The sequence below is a fragment of the Tachyglossus aculeatus genome, chromosome 3, assembly GCF_015852505.1.
Source record: "Tachyglossus aculeatus isolate mTacAcu1 chromosome 3, mTacAcu1.pri, whole genome shotgun sequence".
In the NCBI taxonomy this organism is placed as follows: domain Eukaryota; kingdom Metazoa; phylum Chordata; class Mammalia; order Monotremata; family Tachyglossidae; genus Tachyglossus; species Tachyglossus aculeatus.
The window spans coordinates 10,516,324-10,536,296 of NC_052068.1; the positions used below are offsets into that span (position 1 = coordinate 10,516,324).

At 45.4% G+C, this 19,973-nt stretch overlaps 1 protein-coding gene across 1 annotated transcript in view; it reads left to right on the top strand.

Moving 5' to 3' along the window:
- The window catches only part of KNDC1 (kinase non-catalytic C-lobe domain containing 1), a 185,183-nt gene that overhangs the window by 77,324 nt on the left and 87,886 nt on the right, over positions 1-19,973 (top strand). The window contains exons 8-11 of the mRNA XM_038744041.1: positions 1,684-1,755; positions 1,845-1,906; positions 6,628-6,786; positions 15,012-15,089. Coding sequence (XP_038599969.1) covers positions 1,684-1,755; positions 1,845-1,906; positions 6,628-6,786; positions 15,012-15,089 — 371 coding nt within the window. The remainder of the gene's footprint in view (positions 1-1,683; positions 1,756-1,844; positions 1,907-6,627; positions 6,787-15,011; positions 15,090-19,973) is intronic.

A 19,973-nucleotide genomic window follows, 5' to 3' on the forward strand; every position in this document is an offset into this window, starting at 1 on the left:
CAGTTGCTTATAATGAATAATGATATTTCAATAAGCTGGCATGCAGCATGGCCTAGTGGATAGAGCATGTGCCTGGGAGTCAGAAGGACCATTAATTCATTCATTTATTCAATCATATTTATTGAGCACTTACTGTGTGCAAAGTACTGTTTTAAGCGCTAGGGAGAGTACAATATAACAATAAACAATTCCCTGCCCACAACAAGCTTACAGTCTAGAGGGGGAGAGAGACATTAACAGAAATAAACACGACAGATAGGGACATAAGTGTCTTGAGGCTGAGAGGAGGGATGAATAAAGGAAGCAAGTCAGGGTGACGAAGAAGGGAGTGGGAGAAGAGGAAAGGAGGACTTAGTCAAGGGAAGGCCTCTTGGAGGAGGTGTGCCTTCAATAAGGCTTTGAAGGTGGGAAGAGTAAATGTCTATCAGTTTTGAGGAGGGAGAGTGTTCCAGGCCAGAGGGAGGATGTAGGCGAGGGGTTGATGGTGAGATAAGCAAGATCGAAGTACAGTGAGAAGGTTAGCCTTAGAGGAGCGAACTGTGTGGGCTTGGGTGTAATTGGACAGTAGCAAGGTGAGGTAGGAGGAGGCAAGATGATGGACTGCTTTAAAGCCAATTGTGAAAAATTTCCATTTGATGCAGAGGTAGATGAGTAACCACTGGAATTTCTTGAGGAGTGGGGAAACACATCCTGAACATTTTTGTAGAAAAATGATCTGGGCAGCAGAATGAAGTATGGACTGGAGTGGGGACAGACAAGAGGCTGGAGTGGCGGGGGGTGGGGAGGGCAGCAACTAGGAAGCTGATACAGTTATCACAACGGGAGAGGATGTGATTGTATTAACATGGTAATAATAATAATAATAATCATGATGGCATTTATTAAGCACTTACTATGTGCAAAGCACTGTTCTAAGCACTGGGGAGGTTACAAGGTGATCATGTTGTCCCACGGGGGGCTCACAGTCTTAATCCCCATTTTCCAGATGAGGTAACTGAGGCTCAGAGAAGTTAAGTGACTTGCCCAAAGTCACACAGCTGACAATTGGCGGAGCCGGGATTTGAACCCCTGACCTCTGACTCCAAAGCCCGGACTTTTTCAAATAAGCCACGCTGCTCCACCAGTTTGGATGGAGAAGAAAGGGTGGGTTTTAATGATGTAGTGAAGGTGGGACTGATGGGATTTAGTGATAGGTTGAATGTGTGGGTTGAATGAGAAAGAGGAGTCAAGGATAACGCCAAGGTTACGAGCTTGTGAGACAGGATGGATGGTGGTGCTGTCTACAGTGATGGGAAAGTCAAGGGGAGGACATGGTTTGGGTGGGAAGATAAGGAGCTCTGTTTCTGACATGTTATGCTTGAGGTGACGGAAGGACAGCCAAGTAGAGGTGTCTTGAAGGCAGACCTAAATTCTAATTCAACACTCCACCACTTGTCTGCTGTGTGACCTTGATCAAGTCACTTCACTTCTCTGGGCCTCAGTTACTTCACCTAGAAAATGGGGATTAAGACTGTGAGCTCTTTGTGGGACAAGGAATGGGTCCAAACCAATTTGCTTGATTCCACCGCAGTGCTTAGAACAGTGCCTTGCATATAGCAGTTAACAAATACTGTTATTTTTATTATTATTCTGCTCATATTGTACTTGAATACAGGTAAATGTGTTTTGGTGCTTGTTTTCCAGCATATTTATGCTTAGACTCGGTACTGATTGATGCAAATGGAAACATCCTCTTTGACACCCCTAAGGAAGGAGGTAAATAATCACAGTTTGGTTGCTCAGGTCATTTTTCAGAGATTGGTGGGGCCAAAATAAATATTTTCTTATTTGGTTTTATTCCTTAGGACCACACAATTCATTTTACCTGGCTCCTGAAATCGAAGAGGAGAAGGTAGTTACTGAAAAGGTACTTGGCTCTGCTGTCTGGTTACAAGTGTCTTTTAAGATCTTTCTCCGAACAGCTGCAGATATTGAAAATCAGAATCTATTCCCTGCTGGCCTGCTCAACTTTTCTCCCTTAACTCCGTCCTCTTAAAAGTCAAAGAGGGTGAGGGCTAGGAGTGAAGGGGAAAGGAAAAGAGAGAAGGGTGCACTATCAACGCAGTTAGACTACACTTCAGAGAAAAGGGAGGTTGAGAGCTGTTGTATTTTTTACCTTTAAAAATTCAATATTGGTATCAAATGGACTTATTATACAGCTTATTATAGACAAGTAGCGTGGCTCAGTGGCAAGAGCCCAGGTTTGGGAGTCAGAGGTCATGGGTTCTAATCCCAGCTCCGCCACTTGTCAGCTGTGTGACTTTGGGCAAGTCACTTCACTTCTCTGTGCCTACCTCATCTGTAAAATGGGGATTAAGACTGTGAGCCCCATGTGGGACAACCTGATTACCTTGTATCCCCCCCAGCACTTAGAACAGTGCTTGGCACATAGTAAGCACTTAACAAATACCATCATCCCTATTATTATTATTATGCAAGCATAAAATATTCATAGATAAATACACAGGTCCCAATATTTGGGAGTCACCCAAAAATGCCACTTTCCATTGTGTGGATTGTGGCTTTCTCTCTCTCTGTCTCTCTCTCAATCTGTTTGATGGCTTATTTCAGAAGTTTTTGATCTCAGAGGAGCATCAGATGATAGTAAGGGATTCTGCCATTTTGATCACTTCAGCATTCATTCATTCATTCAATCATATTTATTGAGTGCTTACTGTGTGTAGAGCTCTGTACTAAGTTCTTGGGAGAGTACATTACAACAATAGACAGTCACATCCCCTGCCCACAATGAGCTTACAGTCTAAAGAGAGGGAGACGGACATCAATACAAATAATAAAATTACAGATCTTACATAAGTCCCATGAGGCTGGGGGCTGGGGTTGGGGGGAGAGCAAAGGGAGCAAGTCAGGGTGACACAGAAGGGAGTGGGAGATGAGGAAAAGTGGGGCTTAGTCTGGGAAGGCCTCTTGGAGGAGATGGGCCTTCAATAAGGCTTTGAAGTAGGGGAGAGCAATTGTCTGTGGGATTTGAGGAAGGAGGGCGTTTCAGGCCAGAGGCGGGACATAGACTAGGGGTTGGCAGTGAGACTGGCGAGGTGGCAGCACAGTGAGAAGGTTAGCTCTAGAAGAGCAAAGTGTGTGGGCTGGGTTGTACTAGAAGAGAAGTGAGATGAGATAGGAGAGGGCAAGGTGATGGACTGCTTTAAAGCCGATGGTGAGGAGTTTTTGTTTGATGCAGAGGAGGATGGCCAACCACTGGAGTTTTTTGAGGAGCGAGGTAACATGTCAGCAGCTTGAGGGGGAGTGGAAATATTCTTGGCTTGACCCCCTGAGGTTTCAGGGGAGAAAAGCTGGCTCTGGGAATCAGGAGGCCTGGGTTCTGGTTCCATTTCAGTCCACTGGTAATATGCCATCAGCACTATCCCCCACTAAACTGCAAACTCACTGCGGGCAAGGAATGCATCTGCTAATTCATTTATTCAATCATATTTACTGAGCGCTTACTGTGTGCAGAGCACTGTACTAAGCACTTGGGAAGTACAAGTTGGCAACATACAGCGACAGTCCCTACCCAACAATGGGCTCACAGTTTAGAAGGGGGAGACAGACAACAAAACAAAACATGTGGACGGGTGTCAAGTCACCAGAATAAATAAAAATAAAGCTAGATACACATCATTAACAAAATAAATAGAATAGTAAATATGTACAAGTAAAATAGATAGAGTAATAAATCTGTACAAACATATATACAGATGCTGCGGGGATGGGAAGGAGGTATGGCAGGGGGATGGTTGTATTGGTCTCTCTGAAGCTCTTACTACCATACTTTATACTCAGTAAGCACTCAATAAATATATTTATTGATTTATTGGTGAATATTAATAATAATCATAATTGGGCAATCATTAAGCACTTACTATATGCCAAGCACTGGGCTAGATAATAATAATGACATTTGTTAAGCACTTAGTATGTGCCAAGCTCTCTTCTAAGCACTGAGGTAGATAAAAGATTTTCAGGTTGGACACAGACCCTGTCCCACATGGGGCTCACAGTCTTAATCTTAATCACAGTCTTAATCCCCATTTTACAGACGAGGCAACTGAGGTGCAGAGAAGTTAGGTGACTTACCCAAGTTCACACAGCAGACAACTGCCAGAGTGGGATTAGAACCCAGGTACTTCTGACTCCCAGGCTTGCGTTCTTTCCATTAGGCCACACTGTTTCTCAATCAATCAAAAGCATTTCCTGGACCTCCCATCTGTGGCTTTCACTCAGTATTTGCTGAGCAACTATTATGTCCAGAGCACTGGATTTCATACTCCCCAGGGCTGAGTACAGTGCTCTGCTCAGTAAATGCTCTGGATTGATTGACGGAGTTGAGCTACTTATGTACATATCTGTAATTTTTTTATATTAATACCTGTCTCTCCCCCTAGACCCTAAGCTCATTGTGGACAGGGAATGTGCCTGTTTATTCTTGTATTACACTCTCCCAAGAGCTTAGTACAGTGCTCTGCACACAGTAAGTGCTCAATAAATACGAATGAACGAATGAACGAATTAATGAATTGTCAGAAACACCTTCAGATGTTGAGCTCTCACTGAAAGCTGAAAATATATTTATAACAAACATTGTCAGTTTCTAGAGAAACCAGAAACCTTTTTTTAAAACTTCGTAAGATTCAAATTAGAAAGGAAATGAAATTAAAAAGGTCAGTCCTGAGGGCTGCTGTGGAATTTTTATACAGTACCATTTTTGACCAAGCCCTCTTATATGTTGAGGTTGCATCACTTTGCAAGCTGTTGTACAGGAAATTCAGAACAGTGATCAACATTTCTAGTGGAAAGAGCATGGGACTGTAAGTCAGGAGACCATTCTTTCATTCATTCATTCAATAGTGTTTATTGAGCGCTTACTGGGTGCAAAGCACTGTATTAAGCACTTGGGAGAGTACAATATAACAATGTGGGCATATTCATTCATTCATTCAATCATATTTATTGAATGCTTACTGTGTGCAGAGCACTGTACTAGGCGCTTGGGAAGTACAAGTCGGCAACAAATCGATACAGTCCCTACCCAACAACGGGCTCCCAGTCTAGAATGGGGAGACAGACAACAAAACAAAACATGTGGACATGTCAAGTCATCAGAACAAATAGAATTAAAGCTAAATGCACAACAATAGAGAAGCAGCATGGCTCAGTGGAAAGAGCTTGGGCTTTGGAGTCAGGTCATGGGTTCGAATCCCGGCTCCACCACATGTCTGCTGTGTGACCTTGGGCAAGTCACTTAACTTCTTGGAGCCTCAGTTACCTCATCTGTAAAATGGGGATGATGACTGTGAGTCCCACGTGGGACAACCTGATCACCTTGTATTCCCCCCAGCGCTTAGAACAGTGCTTTGCTCATAGTAAGCACTTAACAAATGCCATCATCATCATCATCATCATCAAAAAAACAAAATAAATAGAATGGTAATATTCCTTGCTTACAACAAGATTACAGTATAGTGGGGGAGATAGACATTAATAGAAATAAGTAAATGACAGGTATGTACATAAGTGCTATGGGGCTGGGAGGGGAGATGAATAAAGGGAGCGAGTCAGGGCAATGCAGAAGGGAGAGGGTGAAGAGGGAAGGGGGCTTAGTCAGGGAAAGCCTCTTGGAGGAGATGTGCCTTAAATAAGTCTTTGAAGGTCAGGAGAATAATTTTCTGTCAGATTTGAGGAGGGAGGTTGTTTCAGGCCAGAGGCAGGGCATAGGTGAGAGGCCGGTGGTGAGATAGACGAGCCTGTTGTTGGGTAGGGACCGTCTCTATATGTTGCCAACTTGTACTTCCCAAGTGCTTAGTACAGTGCTCTGCACACAGTAAGCACTCAATAAATACAATTGAATGAATGAATGAATCGGGGTAAAGTGAGAAGGTTGGCATTAGAGGAGCAAAGTGGGAGGGCTGGGTAGTAGTAGGAGAGTAGCAGCTCTTCCACTAGCCTACTGTGTGGCTTGTATCCCAGTTTCTTAATTGGCAAACAGGACATAAAATAGTCCCTTCCCACCTATTCAGACCATGAATCCTTTGTGGGACATGGTGAAGCAGAAACTGGATCTGATCTGTTGATTTTATATCTATCCCAGGGCTTGGCCCCACGTAAGCATTCATTAAATACTACCATTACCACATTACCACTGCGTCTGGTCTTATGAGCATACATCTACCCCAGTGCTCAATACAGTCTTCGGCACAGAGTAAGTGTTTAACAAATACTGTAAGCATTATTCGTAGAGTTCAGCAATAATATAATCATCGTATTTGGTGGAAAGCCTAGGATCATGTCCCAGATCCTCCCCCATCTCTATGATCTTAAGTAAGTATTTTAATCTTTCTGTACCTCTGTCTCCTCCCCCGTAAAATGAGGAAAATAACTCTTGACCTGCTCCCAACCTGCAGGAGCCCAACCTTAGTGAAAAGATTTTCAACTACACCAAATCCTGCAGAAGAAAAACGTTTATTAATCCATAGGTTCATGATAAGGGGGGATGTTAAGCATATTTAAGAATGAGATAGGAGAACCTCTTTGTAAACTTCATCTCTTTCCTCTCCCTTTGCCCATCCACAGGCGTCTGTTTATTGTGTGGCTGCGATTCTGTGGACTGCAGCAAAATATAACTTTCCGCTTAATCACAAGCTGGCGTTGCCAAGGAAACTTAAGCGGCTTCTCCTGGACATGGCCAAGAGCGACTCTGATGAGAGACCATCCATCGCTGATGCAATTAAGGTGATTTGATTGATCATGTAATCCGATATTATTTAATCAAATCTGGAAACCCAATCGAGAACAAATGAATCAGCTCTCAGGAAGGTAATACAGGGTTTAAAGGAGCCAGGGTGAGTGCTTGAAAGGAAATGTGCGTAAAAATCTGAGTGAACTCCGATGACTAACAAGAGTAAATGTGTTCCATGTTGTTTTTCTTCTCTGTTTTCACTTCTCGGTTTTGGAATTAGATTTCCTCGCTGCTCAGACAGGGACACTGTGGGTGTCTTGGAGTTCCTGTCTTCAAAAGCAGCCGGGAGGTAGGGTGATCTAGTGGAACGGGCATGGATTTAGGAGTCAGGGGATCTGAGTTGATGATGATGATAGTGATATTTGTTGAGCGCTTACCAAGTGCCAGGTCCTGTTCTATGTTCTGGGGTACATACAAGCTAATTGGTTTGGACACAGTCTCCTGTCCCACATAGGGCTCACAGTCTTAATCCTCATTTTACACACGAGGGAATTGAGGCACAGATAAGTGAAGTGACTTGCCCAAAATCACATAGCCCTTGCCACTTGCCTGCTGAGTGACTTTGGACAGTCACTTAACATAGAATGCAGTGTGGTCTAGTGGCAAGAGCACAGGCTTGGGAGTCAAGAGACGTGGGTTCTAATACCAGCTCCGCCGCTTGTCTGCTGTTTGACCTTGGTCCACTTCACTTCTCTGAGCCTCAGGTACCTCATCTGTAAAATGGGGATTAAGACTGTGAGCCCCCTGTGAGACAGGGACTGTGTCCAACCTGATTAGCTTGTATCTACCCCAGTGCTTAGAACAGTGCTTGGCACATAGTAAGCCCTTAACAAATGCCATCATCATCTCTGTTCCTGTTTTCTCACCTGTAAAATGAGCATGAAATTCCTGTTCTCCCCTCCCCTTTAGACTGAGGGCCCCATGTGGATGAGGGACTGTGTCTGATCTAATGTACTGGCCTGTGTCTGACCTCAGTGCTTGGCACATAGTACCTGCTTAACAAACACCACAATTTTTATTATTTGTATTTGACCAAAGGCCCCCATTCTGCCCTCAATCAATGATATCTATTGAGCACAGTACTAGGCGCTTGGGAGACTACAACATAACAGAGTTGGTAGAAACATTTCCTGTCCACAATGAGCACCCAGTCTAGAGGGAGCTGACAATTTGATTTTAATACCATTTAAATACCATTAAGTACCATTTAAAAACAAAAAAAAAAACAGTTACAGATGTTGGAGGGGCTAGCCCCCGGGCTCCCCAACTCACCAGTGGACAGTCACCTGAAGTGTAATCACTCTCAGTTCCACCTTCCCTCCACCATCCACCCTTCCCTCCACCATCCACCACCCTCCATTGCATCCCAGGAAATGGAGACTCGACACACAGATGTTTGAGCAGCCAATCGAGGCTCATCTCCTGGGGACCCCTTCCCAAGATACCCGCAGTATCGTAAGAGAAGATCTCTCACCTCCTCTCAAAATCTACCTCCTCCACCTGCGCCTCCGGCCCCACCCCTTCTCACTTTATCAAAAGAGTTACCCTCTCTGTTCTTCCCTCTCTGACTTCCACCTTCAACTGTTCAGTCTCCAGTGGCTTCTTCCCCACTGCTTTGAAACTTGTCCATCTCTCCCCTATCCTAAAAAAAAAACCCTCCCTTGATAACACAGCTCCCTGGATTTATTGCCCTATCTCCCTCCTACCATTCCTCGCCAAACTCCTTGAGCGAGTTGTCTACCCCCGTTGTCAAATTCCTCTCCTCCAATTCTCTCCTTGATCCCTTCCAATCTGGTTTCTGCTCCTTTCACTCCCCCTCACAGGTCACCAGTGATCTCCTTCTCATCAAATCCAGTGGCCTCAACTCCATCTTAATGCTCCTCAATCTCTCAGGGGCCTTTAACACCACGGGCCACCCCCTTCTCCTGGAAACATTATCCAACATCGGTTTCACTGATACTGTCTTCTCCTGGTTCATTCATTCATTCAGTCATATTTATTGAGCACTTACTGTGTGCAGAGCACTGTACTAAGCACTTGGGAAGTACAGGTTGGCAACATATAGAGACGGTCTCTACCCAGCAACAGGCTCACAGTCTAGAAGGGGGAGACAGACAACAAAGCAAAACATGTGGACAGGTGTCGTCATCAGAACAAATAGAATTAAAGCTAAATGCACATCATTAACAAAATAAATAGAATAGTAAATATGTACAGGTAAAATAAATAGAGTAATAAATCTGTACAAACATATATACAGGTGCTGTGGGGAGGGGAAGGAGGTAGGGTGGGGGGGATGGGGAGGAGGAGAGGAAAAAAGGGGCTCAGTCTTCTCTTATCTCTCTGGCTGCTTGTTCTCAGTCTTTTGCAGGCTTCTCCTCTGCTTCCCAACCTCTCACTGTGGGAGAATCTCAAGGCTCAGTTCTGGGTCCCCTTTTCTTCTCCACCCACATCCACACCCATGAAGATCTCATTCATTTTCCATAGCTTTCAACTACCATCTCAATACAGATGATTCCCAAATCTATATCTTCAGGCCTAATCTCCATCACGGATGTCAGAACTGCACCCAAACCCTGTCTTCCACCAGACTTTTCCATCACGGTAGACAGCACCACCATCCTGCTTGTCTCACTAGCCCAAAGACTTGGCATAATCCTCAACTCATCTCTTACATTTAACCCACTTATTCATTCATTCATTCATTCAATCATATTTATTGAGCACTTACTGTGTGCAGAGCACTGTACTAAGCACTTGGGAAGTACAAGTTGGCAACATATAGAGACGGTCCCTACCCAACAATGGGCTCACAGTCTAGAAGGGGGTGACAGAGAGAAAAACAAAGCATATTAACAGAATAAAATAAATAGAATAAATGTGTACAAGTAAAATAAATAAATAAATAGAGTGATAAATACATACAAACATATATACATATATACAGGTGCTGTGGGGAAGGGAAGGAGGTAAGGCTGGGGGGATAGAGAGGGGAGGAGGGGGAGAGGAAGGAGGGGTTCAGTCTGGGATGGCCTCCTGGAGGAGGTGAGCTCTCAGTAGGGCCTTGAAGGGAGGAAGCTAGCTGGGCGGATGGGCAGAGGGAGGGCATTCCAGGCCAGGGTTCAACTTGTCAACTTGTCATCAAATCCTGCCAGTTCTACCATCACCAAAATCCTCCTTTTCCTCCCCCTCCAAACTTTTACCACTTTGATCCAAGCACTTCCCCTATCCCGTCTTGACTTCTACATTAGCCTCCTTGCTGAACTTCCTGCCTCCTGTCTCTCCTGACTCCAGTCCATACTTCACTCTGCTGCCAGGATCATTTTTCTACTTAACAGTTTAGTCCATGTATTCCCACTCCTCAAGAACCTCCAGGAGTTGCCCATCCATCTCCACATAAAACATAAACTCCTTTAAAACATTCAGTCACCTAACTCCCTCCTATCTTACCTCACTGATTTCCTTCTACAACCTGGCCCGCACACTTTACTCCTCTAATGCCAACCTCCTCACCCTAACTTGATCTCGTTTATCTTGCCATCGACCCCTCACCCACATCCTGTCTCTGACCTGGAATGCCCTTTCCCTTTGACAGACCACCAGTCTCTCCATCTTCAAAGTCTTATTAAAATCAGGCTCCAAGAGACGTTCCCCAGTCAAGCCTTCATTTTCCCTACTCCTTCTCCCTCTTGCATAGCCCTTATACTAGTAGTTGTACCCTTTCTTCACCTCACATTCAGCCCCATAGCACTTAATTTATTTGTATAATTTATTTGTATTATTTGTATAAGTATTTATTTATTTATTTATTTATTTATTTATTTATTTATAATTTATTTGTATAAGTAGCTGTCTCCCCCTCTAGACTGTAAGCTTGTTATAGGAAGGGAACATGTAATTCATTCATTCATTCATTCAATCGTATTTATTGAGTGCTTACTGTGTGCAGAGCACTGCACTAAGCGCTTGGGAAGTACAAGTTGGCAACATATAGGGACGGTCCCTACCCAACAGTGGGCTCACAGTCTAGAAGAGGCAGACAGAGAACAAAGCAAAACATATTAACAAAATAAAATAGATAGAATAAGTATGTACAAAATAAATAAATAAATAGAGTAATAAATACGTACAAACATATATGCATATATGCAGGTGCTGTGGGGAAGGGAAGGAGGTAAGGCAGGGAGGATGGGGAGGAGTAGGAGGGGGAGAGAAAGGAGGGGGCTCAGTCTGGGAAGGCCTCCTGGAGGAGGTGAGCTCTCAGTAGGGCTTTGAAGGGAGGAAGAGAGCTAGCTTGGTGGATATGCGGAGGGAGGGCATTCCAGGCCAGGGGGATGACGTGGGCCGGGGGTCAATGGTGGGACAGGTGAGAACGAGGCACAGTGAGGAGATTAGTGGCAGAGGAGCAGAGGGTGCAGGCTGGGCTATAGAAGGAGAGAAGGGAGGTGAGGTAGGAGGGGGCGAGGTGATGGACAGCCTTGAAGCCGAGGATGAGGAGTTTCTGCCTGATGCGCAGATTGATTGGTAGCCATTGGAGATTTTTGAGGAGGAGAGTAACATGCCCAGAGCGTTTCTGGACAAAGACAATCTGGGCAGCAGCATGAAGTATGGATTGAAGTGGGGAGAGACACGAGGATGGGAGATCAGAGAGAAGGCTGATGCAGTAGTCCAGACGGGATAGGATGAGAGCTTGAACGAGCAGGGTAGCGGTTTGGATGGAGAGCAAAGGGCAGATCTTGGCAATGTTGCGGAGCTGAGACCTGCAGGTTTTGGTGACGGCTTGGATGTGAGGGGTGAATGAGAGAGCAGAGTCGAGGATGACACCAAGGTTGCAGGGTTGTGAGATGGGAAGGATGGTAGTGCCGTCAACAGTGATGGGAAAGTCAGGGAGAAGGCAGGGTTTGGGAGGGAAGATAAGGAGTTCAGTCTTGGACATGTTGAGTTTTAGGTGGCGGGCAGACATCCAGATGGAGGTGTCCTGAAGGCAGGAGGAGATGCGAGCCTGGAGGAAGGGGGAGAGAACAGGGGCAGAGATGTAGATTCGGGTGTCATCAGCATAGAGATGATAGTTGAAGCAGTGGGAGCAAATGAGCTCTGTGCTCAGTGCTGGGCAAGAATACAGAGGTGGAAATTAGAGCCGGTCCCTGGTCAGGGTGAGCACAGGAGATGTTGACATTTGGCAGCCTCTGGAGAACAAGGAGAGGCACAGTCAGGCAGCACCAGACCTGGACCCGATTCCAAGGGAATGCAGAGGGCCTGGCCGGGCCGGGCCAGGTTAATCTGGGTCAGGGATCAGACCTTGGGGGGCACAGCCAGGCAGGTGGTGAGAGTTTGAGGGCGATGATAGGCAGAACTTCTACCGCCAGTAGAAATAGCCTGTGCTCAGAGGCCCCCACGTACACAGCATTCTTCTGAGCCCTTGGCAAGTACAAAAAAAAGAAATTTCTAAGAAAACACATTGTGGCCTAATAAAGGATCACTAGACTGGGAATCAGGTGACTTGGGTTCTAATCCTAATCTAATCTAATCTTCTAGACTGTGAGCCCATTGTTGGGTAGGGACTGTCTCTATATGCTGCCAACTTGTACTTCCCAAGCACCTAGTACAGAGCTCTGCACACAGTAAGAGCTCAATAAATACGATTGAATGAATGAATGAATGAATGAATCCTAGCTCCACCATTTACCTGCTGTGTCATTGTAGGCAAGTCACTTAATTTCTCCAGGACTTGGTTTTCTCATCTGTAAAATGGGGACTCTCTCTCCCCCTTAGACTGTCAGCCCTATAAAGGACAGGAACTGTAGAAGCAGCATGGCATAATGGATAGAGCCTGGGAGACAGAAGGTCATGGATTCTAATCACAGCTCTGCCACTTGTCTGCTGTGGGACCCTGGGCAAAGTCACTTCACTTCTCTGTGCCTCAGTTACCTCATCTGTAAAATGGGGATTGAGACTGTGAGCCCCACATGGGACAGGGACTGTGTCCAACTTAATTTGCTTGTATCCATCCCAGTGCTTAGTACTGTGCCTGGCACATAGTAAACACTTAACAAACTCCATCAATAGTACTAATATTATTTGATTATAATAATTCATTCAATTGTATTCATTGAGCACTTACTGTGTGCGAAGCACTGTACCAAGCACTTGGGAGAGTACAATACAACAGACACATTCCCTGTCCACAATGAGCTCACAGTCTAGAGCTGTATTCACTCCACTCTTACCACGGTGCTTGACACATAAATGCTTAACAAACATATTTTTTATTATTATTGTTGTGGCTGTTTTGTTATTATTGTTATTATTATTAGCCCCATTCCATTCCCACAAGGAACTTATATTCTGACAGGAGAGCTAGACATAGAAGTATATCTAGATAATTGATGATGCAGATGAACAAACATATCTCACAAAGGCTGAGGACAGGTCTTAAAAAGCACATATATTTTGCTAGAGATGACCACCTCGCCTAGAAATGAGTTGTCCTTTCCCCGTTATTTTTCAATCTCAATTACCAAAGTCTGTTGCCTTTTAGTAAATGTGAAATTTCATGAAAGAGAAGCAGCATAGCCTAGTGGAAAGACAACTGGCCTGGGAGTCAGAAGGACCTGGGTTCTAATTCCGGCTCTGCCCAATTGCTTGCTGCATGACCTTGGGCAAGTCAGTTCATTTCTCTGTGCCTCAGTTTCCTCAATTGTAAAATAGGACTACAATATCTATTATCCCTCCTATTTAGACTGTGAGTACCATGCAGGACAGGGATTTTGTCCAACTTAATTAACTTGTAGATTAGAACAGTGTTTGATACATACTGAGAGATAATAAATACCATAAAAAAACTATCACTAGCATAATTGAAGTAGGCCAGCACCCTTGAAGCGGGTGCTGGTTTGTGGAAGCCTGCCCCTTTAAACTGAAAGCTCCCCTCTCGACTGTAAGCTCAAAAGGGAGGGGAATATGTCTACCAACTCTGGTGGATTGTACTCTCCCAAGTGCTTAGTATAGTGCTCTGCACATGGTAAGTGCTCAATAACAATTAGAATGTTGGTATTTGTTAAGTACTTACTATGTATCAGGCAGTGTTCTAAGTGCTGCCGTAGACAGGTGTGAGAAGCAGCATGGCTTAGTGGAAAGAACACAGGCTTTGGAGTCTTCTTCTTCTTCTTCAATTGTATTTATTGAGCGCTTACTGTGTGCAGAGCACTGTAATAATCAATCAATCGTATTTATTGATTGATTGTAATAAGTGCTTGGGAGGTACAAGTTGGCAACAAATAGAGACAGTCCCTACCCAACAGTGGGCTCACAGTCTAGAAGGGGGAGACAGAGAACAAAACAAAACATATTAACAAAAAAAAAATAGAACAAATATGTACAAATAAAATAGAGTAATAAATGCGTACAAACATATATACATATATACAGGTGCATATACATACATACAGGTGCGGTCATGGGTTCTAACCCCCCCTCCTCCACTTATCAACTGTGTGTGACTTTGGGCAAGTCACTTAACTTCTCTGTGCCTCAGTTACATCATCTGTAAAATGGGGATTAAGATTGTGAGCCCCATGTGGTTCCACCTGATCACCTTGTATCTACCCCAGTGCTTAGAACAGTGCTTGACACATAGAAAACATAGAGAAGCAGTGTGGCTCAGTGGAAAGAGCACGGGCTTTGGAGTCAGAGGTCATGGGTTCGAATCCCAACTCCACCACATGTCTGCTGTGTGACCTTGGGCAAGTCACTTAACTTCTCTGAGCCTCAGTTACCTCATCTGTAAAATGGGGATTAAGACTGTGAGCCCCACGTGGGACAACTTGATCACCTTGTATCGCCCCCAGCACTTAGAACAGTGCTATGCACAGAGTAAGTGCTTAACAAATGTCATCATTATTATTATTATTATTAAACGCTTCACAAATGCCTTCATTATTATTACTGTTATACAAGCTGATCAGTTTAGACACAGTCCCTGTCCCTCATGGGGCTCACAGTCTTAATCTCTATTTTACAGATGAGGGAACTGAGGCACAAAGAAGTGAAGTGATTTGCACAATGTCACACAGCAGAAAAGTGACAGAGCCAGGATTAGAACCCAGATCCTTCTGACTCCCGGGCCCAGATCCACCCACTACCATTGATCGATTGATTATTCGTCCTTATATATATGTATCTATTTCATACTTTGTTTTGCTTTTCCCTCCTCTTTCAGACATGCAGCGGTTACCTACTTCAACGAGGCATGAATGGTAAAAAAGTTTTAGCTCACTTGAGTTCATCCACTTGCAAGGTAAAGATACTTTTCCAGTTATCAGCAGTTGTTACCACTCAGCTGGTTCATTTCTACTACTAACAATAATTTGGTATTTGTGAAGTGCTTACTATGTGCCAGGCACTATTCTAAGCGCTGGGGTAGGTACAAGAAATCAGGTCAGACACAGTCCATGTCCCACATGGAGCTCACAGTCGTAATCCCCATTTTACAGATCAATCAATCAATCAATCGTATTTATTGAGCGCTTACTATGTGCAGAGCACTGTACTAAGCGCTTGGGAAGTACAAATTGGCATCACATAGAGACAGTCCCTACCCGATAGTGGGCTCACAGTCTAAAAGGGGGGAGACAGAGAACAGAACCAAACATACCAACAAAATAAAATAAGTAGGATAGAAATGTACAAGTAAAATAAATAAATAAATAAATAAACAGAGTAATAAATATGTACAACCATATATACATATATACAGGTGCTGTGGGGAGGGGAAGGCGGTAAGGCGGGGGGATGGAGGGGGGGAGAGGGAGAGGAAGGAGGGGCTCAGTCTGGGAAAGCCTCCTGGAGGAGGTGAGCTCTCAGCAGGGCCTTGAAGGGAGGAAGAGAGCTAGCTTGGCGGATGGGCAGAGGGAGGGCATTCCAGGCCCGGGGGATGACGTGGGCCGGGGGTCGATGGCGGGACAGGCGAGAGCGAGGTACAGTGAGGAGATTAGTGGTGGAGGAGCGGAGGGTGCGGGCTGGGCAGTAGAAGGAGAGAAGGGAGGTGAGGTAGGAGGGGGGCGAGGTGATGGAGAGCCTTGAAGCCCAGGGTGAGGAGTTTCTGCCTGATGCGCAGATTGATCGGTAGCCATTGGAGGTTTTTGAGGAGGGGAGTGATATGTCCAGAGCGTTTCTGGACAAAGATAATCCGGGCAGCAGCATGAAGTATGGATTGAAGTGGAGAGAGACACGAGGATGGGAGATCAGAGAGAAGGCTAGTGCAGTAGTCCAGACGGGATAGGATGAGAGCTTGAATTAGCAGGGTAGCGGTTTGGATGGAGAGGAAAGGGCGGATCTTGGCAATGTTGCGGAGCTGAGACCGGCAGGTTTTGGTGACGGCTTGGATGTGAGGGGTGAATGAGAGAGCGGAGTCGAGGATGACACCAAGGTTGCGGGCTTGTGAGACGGGAAGGATGGTAGTGCCGTCAACAGAGATGGGAAAGTCAGGGAGAGGACAAGGTTTGGGAGGGAAGACAAGGAGCTCAGTCTTCGACATGTTGAGCTTTAGGTGGCGGGGCGGGACATCCAGATGGAGATGTCCTGAAGGCAGGAGGAGATGCGAGCCTGGAGGGAGGGGGAGAGAGCAGGGGCAGAGATGTAGATCTGGGTGTCATCAGCGTAGAGGTGATAGTTGAAGCCGTGGGAGCGAATGAGGTCACCAAGGGAGTGAGTGTAGATTGAGAACAGAAGGGGACCAAGCACTGAACCTTGGGGAACTCCCACAGTAAGAGGATGGGAGGGGGAGGAGGAGCCTGCAAAAGAGACTGAGAAAGAACGACCGGAGAGATAAGAGGAGAACCAGGAGAGGACGGAGTCTGTGAAGCCAAGGTCAGATAACGTGTTGAGGAGAAGGGGGTGGTCCACAGTGTCAAAGGCAGCTGAGAGGTCGAGGAGGATTAGGACAGAGTATGAGCCGTTGGATTTGGCAAGCAGGAGGTCATTGGTGACCTTTGAGAGCGCAGTTTCCGTGGAATGAAGGGGACGGAAGCCAGACTGGAGGGGGTCGAGGAGAGAGTTGTTGTTGAGGAATTCTAGGCAGCGCGTGTAGACAACTCGTTCAAGGAGTTTGGAAAGGAATGGTAGGAGGGATATGGGACGATAACTAGAAGGTGAGGTGGGGTCAAGAGAGGGTTTTTTTAGGATGGGAGAGACATGGGCATGTTTGAAGGCAGAGGGGAAGGAACCAGTGGAGAGTGAGCGGTTGAAGATGGAAGTTAAGGAGGGGGAGAAGGGATGGAGCGAGAGATTTCATAAGATGAGAGGGAATGGGGTCAGAAGCACAGGTGGCCGGAGTAGCACTTGAGAGGAGGGAGGAGAGTTCCTCTGAGGATACCACTGGGAAGGATGGGAGAGTAGCAGAGAATGTTGAGAGCCGGGGGGTTGGAGAAAGGGGGGAAGAGACTTTGGGGAGGTCGGACCTGATGGATTTAATTTTGTTAATGAAGTAGGAGGCCAGATCGTTGGGGGTGAGGGAAGGAGGAGGGGGGAGGAACCGGGGGCCTGAGAAGGGAGTTGAATGTACGGAAGAGCTGGCGGGGGGTGATGGGCATGGGTGTCAATAAGGGAGGAGAAATAGTTTTGTCTGGCAGAAGAGAGGGCTGAGTTAAGGCAGGAAAGGATAAACTTGAAGTGAACGAGGTTGGCATGGTGTTTAGACTTTCGCCAGCAGCGTTCGGCAGCTCGAGCATAAGAGCGAAGGAGGTGGACAGTGGCAGTGATCCAGGGCTGTGGGTTAGTGGTGCGAGAGCGGCGAAGGGAAAGGGGAGCGAGCGAGTCTAGCTGAGTAGAAAGGGTAGAGTTGAGAGCAGTAATCTGATCATCAAGACTGGGTAGAGAGGAGAGGGCGGCGAGGTGGGGTGTGAGGCGTTCCGAAAGATGGGTGGACAGATGAGGTAACTGAGTCACAGAGAAGTAAAGTGACTTGCCCAAGGTCACACAGCAGACAAATAGAACTCAGGACCTTCTGACTCCCAGGACAGTGCTCTATCCGCTAGGCTACACTGCTTCTCTGACTTTGGTACCAAAGCCTTGTAATGCCTGGGAGGTCATATGATTCCATAGTTCAAGAAATGTTTAGCCATCAGGGACAAAATTATCAAGTAATTTTTCTCCTTCATATAATCCTCATTTTTTTTCTCCAATTCCTTTGTGGTTCTTCAAAAATGGGAAAAGATTTTGGGGGGTGGGGGTTGGTGTTTTTTTAAGACTTTTTAAGGTATTTGTTATGCCTTTACTCTGCGTCAAACTGTTCTAAACACTGGGACAGGTACGGTCCCTGTCCTGCATGGGGCTCACAGTCTAAATAGGTTGGAGAATTGGTACTTAATCCCCATTTTACAGTTGAGTAAACTGAGGCACAGAGAAGTGAAGTGTATTCCAATGGTCACAGAGCAGGCAGGTAAAGGAACTGAAATTAGAATCCAGGACCTCTGATTCCCAGGCCTGTATTCTTTCCACTTTGCTAAACTGCTTCTCCAAAATGAGTTTCCTTTGGGATGATTGAGCCAATTTTCCCTTAGGTGTATCTGAAATAGGGATTTTTCCAGTGGTCTGTGATTGAACCCAATTTCTTTGTTCCCCAGAATTTTTTTTCACTTAAGGTTAAGCCCCAAATTTGCTAAAAGTAGTGAATTTAAATGTAGAGGGTTTTTTTAATTTTATTTGCCAAAATGAACTTAGTTTATGAATTCATCCTAATTCTATCCAACCATTTATGGACTGGATTGGCACCATCTCTACAGTTGGCTATAGAATTGCAAGTGATTTAGTTTTGTTGCCTGGAATACTTCATCATTTTAAAATATTCCAGAATTAACTTTTTTCTGGAGGATTTTCCACGCTAACAAGAATCTGGAATTTGCCTATGTAGCTGACACCTTGAACTCCATCTTCAAAGACCTTCTGAAATCATGTAAATTGTGCATATCATAAATTACATATCTGTAATTTATTTTGATGTCTGTGTCCCCTCTCTAGCCTATAAGCTCCTTGAAGGAAGGGAATCTGTTTACCAACTCTGTTGTACTGTCCCAAGTGCTTGGTACAGTGCTCCACACACAGTAAGCACATGGGAGTCAGAAGGACCTCAGTTCTAATCCAGCTCCGCCACTTGTCTGCTGTGTGATCTTGGGCAAATCACTTCACTTACCTGTGCCTGTTACCTTTTCTGTAAACTGGTTATTAAATATGGGGGTCCCACAAGGGACGTGGACTGGGTTCAACCTGATTATCTTGTATTCACTCATTCATTCAGTCATATCTATTGAGTGCTTACTGTGTGCAGAGCATTGACCTAAGTGCTTGGAAAGTACAATTCAGCAACAAAGAGAGACAATCCCTGCCCACAACAGGCTCACTGTCTAGAAGGGGTCGGGGGGAGACAGACAACGAAACAAGTAAACAGGCATCAATAACATCAATATCAATAAATAGAATTAGAGATATATATACACAGCAAAACAAGTAAACAGGCATTAATATAAATAAATAGAATTATAGGTATGTACATATATACACAAGTGCTATGGGGTGGGGGGTACAGCAAAGGGGGTGAGTTGGGGCAATGTGGGGGGAAGGGGAACTGAGGAAAATTGGGGCTTAGTCTGGGAAGGCCTCTTGGAGAAGGTGACACTTCAGTAGGGCTTTGAAGGGAGGAAGAGAGCTAGTTTGGCAGATGTGAGGAGGGAAGGCATTCCAGGCCAGAGGTAAGACATGGGCCGGGGGTCAACGGTGGGACAGGTGAGAACGAGGTACAGTGAGAAGGTTAGCGGCAGAGGAGCAGAGTGTGTGGGATGGAATGGAGAAGGAGAAAAGGGAGGTGAGGTAGAAGGGGGCAAGGAGATGGACAGCTTTGAAGTCAATAGTGAGGAGTTTTTGCTCACCTTAGGGTTCTTAGGCAACCACTGGAGATTATTGAGGAGGGGTGTGACATGCGCAGAGTGTTTCTGTAGAAAGATAATCTGGGCAGCAGAATGATGTGTACATTGAAGCGGGAAGAGACAGGAGGTTGGAAGATCAGAAAGGAGGCTGATGCAGCAATCCAGTAGGCAGAGGATGAGAGATTATACCATCAAGGTAGCAGTTTGGATGGAGAGGAAAGGGCTGATCTTGGCAATGTTGCGGAGGTGAGACTGGCAGGTTT